Source organism: Oryza glaberrima, chromosome 8 (genome assembly GCF_000147395.1).
Source record: "Oryza glaberrima chromosome 8, OglaRS2, whole genome shotgun sequence".
NCBI classification, from domain to species: domain Eukaryota; kingdom Viridiplantae; phylum Streptophyta; class Magnoliopsida; order Poales; family Poaceae; genus Oryza; species Oryza glaberrima.
In genome coordinates this window covers 1,168,314-1,182,460 of record NC_068333.1, presented here as the reverse complement: position 1 = coordinate 1,182,460, position 14,147 = coordinate 1,168,314, and the positions used below count along the sequence as shown (strand labels likewise).

The following is a 14,147-nucleotide window of genomic DNA, read 5'->3' as shown; positions in this document are numbered from 1 at the left end:
ACCTGTCGCAATCCCCCTCTCGCCCTCACCCAGCTGTAGCTCACAGCGGTGCTGCCATCGCTGTTCCACCCCCCGCCGCCGCTGCTGCAGTCCCCTTCTCGCTGACGCCGAGGGCAGCCTCCGGATGCCGTCGTCCCCGATATGAGATAGGAACAAGGTGGAATCGATAGATTGTAACTGGCATGAGTTAGTCGTGGGGTAAGAAATTGCTTGTCTCCGTGCTCTGATTTGTAACCTTGGTTTGTCGTTTATTTTCATTGCCGACTGCTGCCAATGAGTTAGAGATTGTTGTAACAATCGTTCGAATTTTTTTGATAATATGTACTGTCCAGATTTACCTTCTCTAAAAATATGTGTGATGTGATTATGCACCATCTAAAACTACTATGTAATTCTTGAAATTGGGACAGTTTGATATCCATTCCAGATTGACATTGCACAATATTGTAAATACAACATGCCAGATTTTTTTTAAAACAACATGACACCATTCATTACCATTTCAGCAAGCAGCAAAGGCTCAAGTTGCCATTCATACATTCTGGTCTGAATGACTTGTCTGATACATTGTACTAGAGGGTGGGACGCGCCAATGGTGCGCCGCCTGCACGTACATGTTGGGAATAGCAACAATCCGGTTGTTATACTTGCACACTGAAAAAGAAACAGGTTGAAAGCAATATAGCAGGTGACCATGTTAACTTACTCAGGTGTCCATATATAGATAAGGATGTTGCCTATTTGGTCCTTATAACAGTGGCTAAATATGTGGGTGGCATAGTAGATTTACAAGTGCAGTCTGCACGATGGCCTTATAAGGCACAAGGCTAATTAACACCATATTGATATCATAAGATATTAGCATCACGTTTCATGGAGAGCGAACCCTGATGGCACCAAAAGGACTGTATGGCAGGGCCAGTACGGTCTTCAGAAGATATCTATGGTTGCTTGCAAATGCTTTTCTTGTAGAAATGAAAATGCATAGTGTGCAACCTCATGCTGTTGTTTACTGCAAAGTCTGTCCATCCATCTTTTAAGTTGCAACGATGATCCGTTGATGTGTGGAGAACCATTGTGATTGAAGGGCCTTCCAATGCTTGAACTTGTATATCCACTGTTGCGCTGTCCATGAGTGGCGCTATGTGATCTATGGAGTATTTCGTCGAAAAGTACTGTAATGAAAACTGGGTGTCAGCTGTTGGCTGAAGGCATAAAAGAATTTAAAGCAAACGGAAGAGCTAACCACTCTGTCTTGTTTCATGAAGGCCTATGCGTGGTTGGTGCGAAGAGTGTGATAATATGTTGAGTAGATTTGCAGAAAGAGCTGAAAATTAGGAAAGGTAAATAAACATATCAGAAACAAAATATAAGACAACGATAACATACTGGATTGTTCACTACACATAAGCATCTTGTTAGTTAGCAGTCTCTAATAACTGCTAGATACGTAGGAGGTATGTTATATTTACAAAGAAGTGCAGTGTGCACGATGACCATCTAAGATGAAAAGCTAATTAGCATAACAGTAGTACCATAACTTGTAAATGGTTGATTTCCATGGGGATGGATACTGCAGTGTGTTGACAGGAAAAGGATGGGTATAGCATATAGCATTGATATAGTACTCTTCACAGGACATCAATTTTTGCCTGCATTATTAGCATATTTGAAGCTGATCTATGCTAACAATTAACGTATTTTGGGATTAACATGGTAATAGAAGTTGATCTATTAGAATTATTGTTCCAGTCATAAATCAGAATATGCTGATTGTTAGCATAGTCAGTTGTAAATCAGAATATGGCTAAATGATCTACTTCAAGGATCAGTAAGTTTAAATCAATATTTCCTATTCCTAGCTATATTCCTCGTTTGATTGCTACAAGCATTGACAGATTCCTAGAAGCACAGTGCATTAGATAAGTAACTTTCATAAATTCAAAGCAGTTACAATGCTCATCGCAAGATGTAGGTTTTATACAGGATATCATACAGCACGCAGGGGCGAGTTTCATATATAGTAAGTCGTACTAATGGCTTGGATTTGCAAAAAACAAAATAGGACCACACTGTCTTCTTGTTGCTTCATTGGTTCTGTTCGAAAAGGGATAAAATGCTTCACCAATCAATTGACCTATAGGGAAGTAAAAACAGTAGTGTTAATTAATTGGGAAAGTGGTTTGCATACATGCGTACCCAATTAGGCATGCTGAAGAGCTTGCACAATGGGAGTTCCTCATCATACCGTCCATGAAAGAGGGAAGATGGTAATGCCCACAAATAAAACATCCTGCATATACCATCAAATCACACAGCGCAGGTTCAGGATAATTCAGTTCACAACTGGCCATTCTGGCCAATGTAATTTCTCTTGCTACTAAAAGAAAAATAAATGGCTGTTCTCTATATGTTGAATAGGGAGAGACACGGTGCCTTACAATATTGCCAAGATGAGGAGCCTAATTGGTCGAAAGCCTGTCCTAACAATCAACATATTCTTTTACAACTGAAACAATAATGCTAATAGCCGGATTCTTAACACGAAAATCACAGAAAAGAAATCAGGTAAGGTTAATTGCAAGCATAAACACCACTATCTTCAAGCTTTCAAACGAACAAATTCCATCAAAACTTAGCAATGATATAAAAATCATGGACAAGGTTGGGAGGTGATATATTGAAGATTTTTTTTACTATTTCCATTAGCTAAGCTGCAAGACTTATTTGCACAGAAATCACACTACACAGAGTCATCAAGCTTTCTAAAGGGATATTGAATTGATACATAGAAAATATAATAGTTGCATAAGTTTTGAATGGGAGTCGCCAACCTGATAAATCATCACCTATACGGCTCCAGATAGGATCTCATTCATTGCCGATAAGCCACAACTTGTGGTACTCTGTAAAACAAACAGATCGAGAAAGAATCCATGTAAAATATCAGAACCTGGTAAGCCAAGTAAATCATTAATAAGAATTAATTGACGTGAAGTTGCATATCACTGTCCATTAAGTATTCTCTATTGATTAGCAAGTTGTTAATCTTATTAACTATTATTTTAATCTAAGCCAATGTAATTTAATCTTTATGATGTTTATCAAAAAAATAGTCCGTGCGACGCACGGGTTGATGGCTAGTGAATATAATGACAGTCTGAAAACTAAACCGAGGGCAACACCCTAATCACTTGCCTGTAAAAATGTGCACCCTAAATCCAGGTATAAAGTGATGTTGGATTGCAAGCTCTATGAGGGACTCTGAACTCTTCAAAAAACTTATAACTTTAATTGCTTCATCCACATAATTATCCTACAAAATTAAAGGTGCGCACAAGTATGATTCTACATTCTGGTTCTTGTATTGTATATAAGGAAGCACATGTACATACTGCCATACTGGTCCATGTATGGCAAGATTCAGGACCCATGGCTCATTGTTCTTTTCTCATTGCTAAGAACACAAGAAAAAAATTCATCGCCAAATCATTTGTAAGAATGAAATTTAAGGATTTAAAATAAACTAGCTGGGTGGCCCGCGCAATTGCGCGGCTAGCACCCATATAAACTTATATGTTTTTAATATGATTTTTCTTAAAATTTATTAAATAGTTATCTCGTTGTCTTAAGATTTTGAAAGATCAAACCTTATCATTCTCGTGTTTCTAATTTTATACTACCTCCATTTCAGGTTACAAGACTTTCTAGCATTGCCTACATTGATATGTATGTTAATAAATCTAGACATATATGAATGTGTGCCTAGATTCATTAACATCTATATGAATGTGGGCAATGCTAGAAAGTCTTATAATATGAAACGGAGGAAGTAGTTTTTAAAAGTCACACATGTTGCTACCCTTACATTTGTCATATTATTCTTTATTATTTGCTTGCTCGATTTACCATTGTTTCTATTCATTCTCCTTGGAACCTTTAAAAATTGGATCTAAAAACTATAGGTTTATTGTCATGTTGGGCTTCTTTTTTATAATTTCTAGAAGTCCCGTCAAACGCTGCCATTATACTCCTCTACGACCGTCCACCGCATCTTCTCTTTATTGTCATTGCTATTTTAGAAGTCGTACATAATTATTGTTTAGGTTCATTTTTTTTACTTTCTAGAAGTTCCACCAAAATATCAGCGACTTTGTCACCATACTCCTCTATGGCTCGCTCGCTGCCGCTCTTCTTTATTGTCATTGAGTTTTTAAAATCAAACATGATTATCATTGGGGTTTATTTTTTTTATTATTTAGAAGCCCGATCCTTTAAAAATTGGATCTTATAGTTTTTAGAGTTTATTGTCTCGTTGGGTTTCATCTGTTTTATAATTTTTAGAAATCCCGTCAAACATTACCACTATACTCTTCTACGACCCGTCCGCCGCATACTCTTTATTGCCACTGGGATTGTAAAAATCGATCATAACTATCATTGGAATTCATTTTTTACTTTCTATAAGACCCACCAACCATCAATGGCTCTGCCATTGTACTCCTATACGGGCCCGCTGCCTCTCGTTTTTATTGTAATTGAGATTTTAAAAATTAAATATGATTATCACCAAGGTTTATTTTTTTACTTTCTAAAAGTCAAAGTCCCGCCAACCGCCTTGACCGATTGCTTCACGACCTGCCCGTTGTTTTTCCTTTTAATCGTCAAGTTTTCAGATGTCCCATCAACAGCCACCACTCTGCTCTTGTATAGGCCTGTTAATTAATCTCGTCATGTGTTTTAGATGGTCTTTATTTTTTAGTAGTCTTTATTTTTTATCACCAATTTTAGTTATTTTTAAATTGTATTCCTAGTTGAAATCTTATTTTTATTTTTCTAATTTCAGTATTTATTTTATTTTTCGTATTGTGTTCTTTTGATATTTTATTTTTTATTTTCAATTTCAGTTGTTTCAAAATTATTTTCCTACTTTCACTCTCTTTTTAATTTGCCTAATTTCAGATTTTATTTTATTTTTATTCTGAATTTTAATTAATCTACTATTAGGTTCTTATATCTACTCTCATATCAATATTGCTTATATTTAATTCCGAATTCCAGTTAATTTTAAATTGTATTCCTACTTGAACTCTTATTTTCTTTTCTTTTTTCTTTTTTTATTTTTTATTCTGAATTTTAATTAATCTCGTATTGGATTCTTGTATGGACTCTTCTTTCAATATTCCTTATTTTTAATTCCAAATTTCAGTTATTTTTAAATTGTATTCCTACTTGGACCTCTTCTTTTTTTTTTCTAATTTCGGATTTTATTTTATTTTTATTCCGAATTTTGATTAATCTCGTATTAGGTTCTTATATGGACTCTTCTTTCAATATTGCTTATTTCTAATTCCGAATTTCAGCCATTTTTTTTATTGTATTCCTACATAGACTGGAAATTTCTAGCCCCCACAACGAATGTGGTGCCTCCTTTCAAAGCTGTTTTAATAATATAATAGATGAATATGGCAAGCTGTAGACTCAGTGAAATCAATCTCTAATATTTAGCTATTAGAACGGAACCACTAATAACCAATTTCGCGTTTGAAATTAGCAAACTAAGAAGTGAACAGATCAAGGCAAGCAGCCGCAGCTATGGCAAGACAGTACCAAGGCACGCAGTCGATGACCAAGCTTCTGCAGTAGAAGGTAAACGCTGGCCAACCTCCACCAATTTCCCTGAGGCTTGATGAGTGGCAAATCCAGGTTGAGAATGGAGGATGGGCTCGAACCCTAAGTTCAAATCAGTAAAACAAAAATGAAGCATATGCCCTTACACATGTCGAATGTGATGTGCACATGATGAAATGGAAAAAATAATTACTCAGCTGTTTTATTTGGTTCATTCAACAAATATGCCCTCCTCACTTCATCTCTAATTTTAGAAGCATAATTGCATAGTTCTCAAATTGTATTTGTTATGTTTGATCAGCAAATATCTCTTTAGGATAAAGTAATAATCGAAGGCTCTTTGATTGATTCGTGCTCTAGTTATTTTGGGGTGGGGGTGTCACTTGAACTGCTAGTAAATCAATTAACATATGTTAAATCCCCTTAATCGACAAATAGATCAGATGCTAGAAATCTAGAAAGAATAAAGTCATACCACTCGCTGTAGGGCTGTAGGCCGCAGCCAAGAAGGGAGTTACGAATTGCAAGACATAACTGGAGACTGGAGAAGTAGATCAGCTTCCCGTCTCCAAGGTCTTGCCTCCTAGCTTGCCCAACGGCCTGAAAACGGTGGCCAGGCCCAGCGCTCACAACTCGCAAGATCATGGTTCGCGCAGTCTCCCTGGCTCGCCCCCAATTCGTCGCGTATCTCCGTCACATATGGCGTGACGCCCATTAGGGCATCGAGGTCGGGGTTCTCGGGCTACTGGCCGCTGCCTGCTGCCTCGCACCGCCACAAATGCACATGCTCGGATCTACCGTCGGGTGGATGAAGACCGTATCTGCCTCCAAAAGCACCCCTGCACATAAAACTGCCCGCTTTTTATTCTAAATCCTATATAAAGTAACAAACACACAGGAAATACACACGTCCTAATACAGATAAATAGCATCTCACCAAGCTTCACCCTCCAATGTCCATATAGTCTGAATCAGGCTGCAAACCAATCCCAAATCCAAGAAATCTACGAATGCCAGTTAAATCCCCAGCTTCGCCGTGGACTGAGAAGAATAAACAAATTAAAGTGTACAATGAACTTAACTATAATGAAGGTGGATGAGAAGGTCAGAACTGCACATCCCACTACTATGTAGCAGTGCATCCTCATGCATAAAAACATATATTGATGAACAAAGTCTAAATGCTAAAAGTCTAAACACAACACATGAAACACCAAACCGTATAATCAAATGTGCTTAATAGAACGGCATAAATATAATTCAATAGATTGACATTATACGTAACCAATGTCATAAGGGACCAACGAGAAGCTAAAATTGGAACATGTCATCTTTTGTAAATAAAATAACAAAACAGCTAACATCTTCATGTAAAATCTATGTTCTTATAACATAGATACAAAGGCATGAATTATGCATGGCCGTCTGTTATCTACATGGATATAGTAAGCTAGTTCTATATAACGCTCAGGTAAGACAAAAACACATCCTGGGTTCGTGCATGTGGATTATATTTATATAAATTAGCACCTAATTTGTTCTTGTGAACAAAACCTGTATAAACCTAAAATTAGTAAAAAAAGGAACTGGAAGAAAACGAAAGATCTTCCCATGGAACTGATAAAACACGGTGAAGACATAAAAGCAGAGGTAAACCTATAGCTCATGCGGGGCAGAAGGAAAACAAACAAGTGAACAATTCATAACTCTCTTTTTTTATTCTAAAGCAGCACATTAGCAAACACATATGTATAGTGGAACATATATTTGAACTGAGGCTATTGCATCCTGAAAGCTCAGCAGCTGAAAAAAAAAAAAGAAAGCATGCACAAAGTGTAGGGCAGGCGCAAAGAGAACCAAAAACAACAGGAAATGTAATTTTCATGCACAACATTCAGGATAATTCTGGTCGTAATGCAACTCAATTCCAAAATCGCATGTATCTGATCATATAAACCACACTCTTATGATAAAAAGGCTTTCTGGACATCAGAATATCAATAGATATAAAAACATGTAATCAAATGTGCAACCATTTAGCAGCAACTTTTAATAATAACATGCACAGTTTTTCATGGAAAGCAGCATGAAACTCAAATTTCACCTTCCTATTAATGAACATTAATAGGCAACAATTTTCCCCAGATCTCAACATTCTTCCACAGCATTAGTCATGTATAAAATTAACGATAATCTGTATGTTTTTTCATCGACTTAAATTTATGACCATTATCATAGGATAAAACAAAACACTAAGTTTTAAGAACCAATCTTAGCATGGCCGGGTCTATCATCATGTCTCTTACAATAAGTGGCAAGAAGAGTAGCGCATTACCTTGTTAGTTTTCCCTGATGAACAAGTACGGCACCATCACACTGGAGACAATAGGAAGCTCATTTATTCGTTTGCCTCAAATTGATCCAGTAGAAAATACGATAAGAAGCATCATTTTACAAACTTAATCATAACCAGAATAACAATACCAAAGTAATATTTGTGATACACATAATCCCCAAGGCCCAACTACAAACTTTTAGGTAGAGCAATATACAAACGCAATATCAAAATCTATATCACATCACATACAGTTTCCAACCAGCCAGAAATGAGGACCAGAATACATAACGAAAAGGTAACGCCAAAATCATAACTGAAAAGGTAACATAATAAACATGGTTTGCTCATCTTAGATAAGCATCAAACACAAAGACTATGAGGAACCACACCAAACAGTTTTTTTTTAACCATGGCCTCAACATGTATCCAGTTAAATAGATTGACCGACCATAAAGTTAATCAGACCATCTAAATATAATTATAATCCTGGCCTATGCGACTGATCTAGGTAGGTCCACTCACCCATCCGCTAATACGTTTTTTCCTTCCATCTTTTGCTGCCACCAACCATAGAGTGCTGTGGTATACACGCTAGCTGTTTGGAACGAAGCCTGTTGCAATCAAACCGAGAAATACCTTTTTAGTCTTTAAAAACCAGATAAACCATAAATTACCCTATCCCAAACATCGCCACATAACCATTAAAAAATGAATATAAAAATGATACAACGCACTAAACAAAACCTTGAACCCTGCCATCCTCCAACAATAGAAAAGCACAGGAAAAAAACGAACAACCATTCACCGATAGAAACCGAGCTGGACAGAAAACGCAATTGACTCTTCCCATATCACCCAACCATAAAATCTAGCCAGCTTACATTATGCTATTAATCATATTATTTTTGCACTTCCAGAAAGAGCACTGCAGTAACAGATTTCTGACTAAGGCATCAATTAATAGAGACCTGAAATTATAACTTCACTCTGCTGCGACAATTAAAGCGCAAGCTAAGATGTTCTCCCATACAAACGGAAGCAAATAATAGGGCAAGGTACTCTCTTGACTGAACCTACCAAATACAAATATTCAATGTCAGCAAAGTGAAGTAGCTTTATTTTATTTTGGAGGCAAAACCAACACCTGTAGTCATTCTGTTTTACCTATCTATAATTTTTAAACCACCTTGAGCAGCCTCAATCGATACGCACATTTCTTGCAGGTGATCTTCCATGTCTTCTGTCAGTTTGTCATAGAGCTTTGGCCCATGTTCGTGAAGTGCCAGATTATAAGCAGTCCTGCCAGAATATAAGGACAATATTATGTTCTGGTACATAAGAAGGATATTGGTTCCAAACAAGTAAAAATACTATACTGTGCCATGAAAGGCTAGTAGGTCAGACATGATACCATGGAAAGACCTAATAATACTAACGAAAGTATTTCCAGAACGAAAGAAAAAAAATAATTCAGATATCACAATAACACATCACTTAAGGGCAAGCAAACAGGGCAGTTGGCCTTTGCTTCTCTCTTAAAATTCTATTTATTGCACTTTTTAAGAGTAAGGGGCATAGCGACTACAGAGTTCCATTGAACAAGTTGTATGACAGAAGCACTATCTACAGACTACACGAATAGTAAAAGCCCATGCTTGTGATTGTAGAAATAGAGTTTTTATGTAAGAAAAATAACAATTTTCCACCGAAAAAAACAACGATGTAAAGAAGAAAGACTTTCATAAGTATTTTGAGGCATTGTTCAGCTAATCTTGTTTCAAGGGGATAAGGACCTGTTTTTTTATGTGCAAACAAATGCATAACATAGACCACGCTGCACGCAAACTCTCAAGTGATACAAATTGATCCGAGATGAATTTCCCTAGATGTAATAGGCGGCGGCGGCGGTCTATATCTCCACCACGACTGGGTCGTGCACAGAGCATAAGCAGGGAGCCATATGCGCGACCACCGTGACATGGAGCTATAGACCGCCGCCGCCGCCTGGCCCTTGGATCCTAGCCCAGAGATGACGAGACGACGAAGACCACGGTCGCCTGCGTCGGCACCCATACTCCCCCCATCATCTCCCCCTCAGGTTACAGGAACCGAAGCCCCGTGGCACTCTCCGCTGTGTCAGGCCGGCGCCGCTCCGACCCCGCCCACAACGGACGCCGCGCCCGCCCCCACCGGCACCGACATCCAAGACGTCGTCGTCGCCGCCGCCACCACCTCCACCCTTATTCTCCTCTCTACTCAACGTCGCCGGTCCCATCAACGCTCACCGGGCTGCAACGACAGGAACGACGATGGTGGTGGTGTTGCCGTGGCTGAGCACAGAAGAAAGGAGGAATGAGGCGTCGTCATGGTTGGCGGGTCCTCACGACGAGCAGAAGGACAGAGGGCACTGATCTGGGGCGAGCTCGAGAGCCTGGTGACATACGGTTCTCCTCTTCTCGCTGCTGCCACCGCCTTCATTGATGCCGGCTCCGTCACCAACGTCGTATCTTCGATGGCAGCGGCAACGGAGGACGGAGCAGCGGCCGTCGGCGATGGCGGCGAAGGACCCAGCAGGGGCGCTCGGCGATGGCAACGGCAGCGGAGGACGGGTGCTGCGGCGGCGGCGCTCGACAGCGCCAGAGCGAGGTGGAGGCGAAAATGGCGATGCTCGGCGACGGCGGAGGAGGAGACGCTGCCCAGCGCATGGACGGCGGTCAGATCCGCGTCCCCGACAACATGGAGTCCGGATCCGGACGCCGGCGGCCGGAGGAGGCGCCTCGCAGCGGCGGCGCTCGGCGACGGTGGGGACCGAGGCGGAGATGGCTGCTCGCCTCGCCGACGGCGACGGCGCTCGGAGACGCCGACGCGACGGCCACGGAGGTGGACGCGGCCGCGGCGGCGGAGGCAGAGGCGGCGGCGCGAGGGGAACGCGGAGACGGAGGCGGCGACGGCGGCGGGAGAGCGGGAGGGAGAGGGCGAGCGAGAGACGAGAGGGAGAAGGGGGCGGCGGCGGATAGGGTTTTGGGAGCTAGAGCATCTCCAACAGTCTCTGAATTGGCCAGTCAAACTAGATGGTCGATCCAACATACTCTCTATTAATCCTCTCTAAAATAATAACGGACCCACGTGTCAGCCTCTACTCCTCTTCTCCCCCCTCTCCCCTTCTTTCTTCTTATCCTTCAGATCCAAAGCTAAAGCTAGCTAGCTAGCTACCCAGCTCACGCGAATGGCCTCCTACGACGGCGGCGGCGACGGCGGGCGGTCTGGCGGGGGCGGGAGCGGCGACCTGGCGTCGAGCGCCAAGCTGGTGGCGGAGGCGGCAAGTCGGTGTTCCAGGACCGCGTCGCGTCGCGACCTGGAGAAGGTCGACAAGGCTTGCATCGCGGGTGGCGCCTCCCGGCGAGAGGCGGCGCAGAGCAGTGGCGCGGAGGAGCGGCATCGGTGGAGGGGCGACGCGGAGGAGCGGCGCCGGGGAAGAGGCGGCGAGGAGGAGCAGCGCCGGTGGAGGGGCGGCGCGGAGGAGCGGCGCCGGCGAGGGGCGGCGCGGAGCGGTGGCGCGGAGGAGCAGCACCGGTGGAGGGGCGACGCGGAGGAGCGGCGCCGGCGAAGAGGCGGCGAGGAGGAGCAGCGCCGGCGGAGGGGCAGCGCGGAGGGGCGGCGCGAAGGAGCGGAGCCGGCGGAGGGGCGACGATGATGTCGACACTGGGCGACGGGATGACGACGCCGCCGGGATGCTGCTGCGCGCCTTAGAGTGTGCGGAGAGAGAGAGGGGGAAGCACGCGTGGGTCCCACGGATGGCAAGCTGGTTTTGACTGGCCAAATTTGGCTAGCCAGGGAGCCGGTTTGGCCAGCTGATAGCTTGGCCTTCCAAATAGAAAGTCTGTTGGAGTGTAATTTTGAACCAAACTTTCTAAATTTTTGCTTGGAGAGTGAGATAGCATGACTGTTGGAGATGCTTTTACGTAGTGTGGGCGTTTTTTGCGAAAAAGCCCCTATTCTTTTCACTTTTTACATCTAGGTCATGTCCACGATTTTTCCTATACAAACACTGTTTGTGAGGGGCCTATACGTAATTAAAGAAAACCGGAGGGCTTTTTTTCAAAAACACACCCGAGCACTATAGCAAAATCCGACGTGGCGTCACTCCTCGCACGCCCCTTCTGCGCGGCATAATTGTTGCTTGGAAGGGATTGGATTCATGCCAATTGTTGTATTCCTTCAACCATACATCAATGCTTGATTCAGTGGCAAGGCGACAAGATTGAAATCGTGCCAGCCGACAGGTCAGTCAATGTTGCCAGTGCCGATTTAGCTCTTTGGGAGATGGATGGTCTTGATTATTTATCTGGAATAGTTTGGGATGGAGATTTTCTAAAAGTGTCCGATTCTGATATATAGCCAATTGAAGATGGAGAACCCAAACTATTATTTTGAGGGCGTCGTGGAGGGTTCAGATGTCTACAACAAGGACACAATAGATGATCTCGATGACAAGCAAGGACAGGTTTTACGTCGGCCGATGATTTGGAAGAAATTGATATAGGTCTAGGTGATCGACCAAGGCCGACATTTATTAGTAAGAATTTATCTGCAGAATTTAGAACCAAGTTGATAGAGCTGTTGAAAGAATTCAGATATTGCTTCGCTTGGGAGTATTATGAGATGCCTGGACTCAGCCGATCGATTGTTGAACATCGGCTACCTATCAAACCAGGGGTTAGGCCACACCAGCAACCTCCGAGGAGATGTAAAGCCGATATGCTTGAACCTGTCAAGGCTGAAATTAAACGATTATATGATGCTGGTTTTATTTGTTCTTGCCGATATGCTGAGTGGGTTTCTAGTATAGTTCCTGTTATCAAGAAGAACGGCAAGGTCAGGGTGTGCATTGATTTCCGAAACTTAAATAAAGCTACCCCGAAAGACGAATACCTAATGCCGGTAGCCGATCAGCTGGTTGATGCTGCCTCGGGGCATAAAATTTTGAGTTCTATAGATGGTAATGCAGGATACAATCAAATCTTTATGGCCGAAGAAGATATCCATAAGACAGCTTTTAGGTGTCCTGGTGCAATCGGCTTGTTCGAGTGGGTTGTAATGACTTTCGGTTTAAAGAGTGCTGGAGCTACATATCAAAGAGCCATGAATTGCATCTATCATTAGGGATGATGGCAATGGGTCGGGTCGGGCGCGGGTAGAGTAAAACCATGCCCGACCCGATACCCGACATTGCCTGCCCAAACCCTACCCACTAGAGTTAGCGGGCAAAACTCTGTACCCGTACCCATGCCCGGCGGGCGCGGGTATGTCCAGCGGGTACCCAATGGATCTCACATGAATAATAACTTGAAAGATATGTAATTTAACAAAGAGAAATAAAATCAATAATTTACCAAATTATCGGTTATCAATAATAATTTGAATTACATCACAACTTAAACCTTGGAAATTCAGCTTCTGTCACAGATGGCCGATTGACAACTTTCAAGACCATTAGGTTTAACCAGGTCTGCAGCAACCACCATGGTCTACCTACTCCAACTACCGATCCGACAGCTATCTTGGCCGATGCATTATTCAACATTTGGTATAAATAGCCGAGGAGGATTTTGCCCAAAGGAAATTGTTTCTTTGATTCTAGGGCTTCGGCTATAAATTGCCAGTTGGTTGTAGGACCACAACTGGATCCACAGAAGAGGAACTTTTCTAACCACATTAGCAAGAAAGCTACATGCTCTCGAGGAGTGACAGGCCCTTTACCCATGTATGCAGCTACATAGCCAGACCAGCCACCTATGCTTTTGGTTCTAAAATCAAATTGATTCTTGGTATTCATGCTCATAGGGTTGGCCGATGAGGTTACATCTAGTCCAGTGATCATGGTGATGTCAATCAGAGTAGGAGTCATCGGCCCTCGGTTGAACAGAAAGGCATTGATGGTATTGGACCAGAAATAAGTGGCAGCGGCCATCAGAGGTTCATCCTTAGCTGAATTGGCTATGGTAAGGGCAAGTGCTTGGCCAATCCCGATTTCATCCCAGTGAACTTTCTTACTAGCCGATACACGCTTGTACCATGTGGTCCAACTCCTCTCAGGGGTGGTTTTCTCGAGAGATGGCCAAGACTTAAAAGTTTTCTTCCAGTGACCTAGGTTAGGGTTGGCTAATTTAAAGGGGAT

The 14,147-nt window shown here is 42.4% G+C and overlaps 2 protein-coding genes across 30 annotated transcripts; one reads left to right on the top strand and one right to left on the bottom strand.

The window, feature by feature from the left end:
- Positions 1-507: 507 nt before the first annotated feature.
- On the bottom strand, positions 508-11,194 carry LOC127782503 (uncharacterized). Of its 29 annotated transcripts, none has more exons than XM_052309728.1 (14): positions 10,413-11,194; positions 9,134-9,268; positions 8,938-9,042; positions 8,492-8,580; positions 7,967-8,007; positions 6,569-6,672; positions 6,107-6,482; positions 5,611-5,733; positions 2,835-2,906; positions 2,442-2,537; positions 2,192-2,293; positions 1,997-2,097; positions 1,247-1,327; positions 508-1,175 (listed from the first exon to the last, which is right to left on the bottom strand). In XM_052309728.1, exons 1-3 carry the CDS (start codon positions 11,054-11,056, stop codon positions 8,952-8,954), a joined length of 870 nt encoding a protein of 289 aa, XP_052165688.1. In that variant the 5' UTR covers positions 11,057-11,194; the 3' UTR covers positions 508-1,175; positions 1,247-1,327; positions 1,997-2,097; positions 2,192-2,293; positions 2,442-2,537; positions 2,835-2,906; positions 5,611-5,733; positions 6,107-6,482; positions 6,569-6,672; positions 7,967-8,007; positions 8,492-8,580; positions 8,938-8,951. The 29 variants fall into 29 exon arrangements, with proteins under 29 accessions (XP_052165688.1, XP_052165687.1, XP_052165689.1 ...); XM_052309727.1 differs by having other exon boundaries at positions 2,200-2,293; XM_052309729.1 differs by having other exon boundaries at positions 1,997-2,137; positions 2,249-2,293.
- LOC127782505 (uncharacterized) lies at positions 11,194-12,132 on the top strand. The gene has a single exon (XM_052309741.1). It carries the CDS (start codon positions 11,196-11,198, stop codon positions 11,661-11,663), a length of 468 nt encoding a protein of 155 aa, XP_052165701.1. The 5' UTR covers positions 11,194-11,195; the 3' UTR covers positions 11,664-12,132.
- Positions 12,133-14,147: the final 2,015 nt, after the last annotated feature.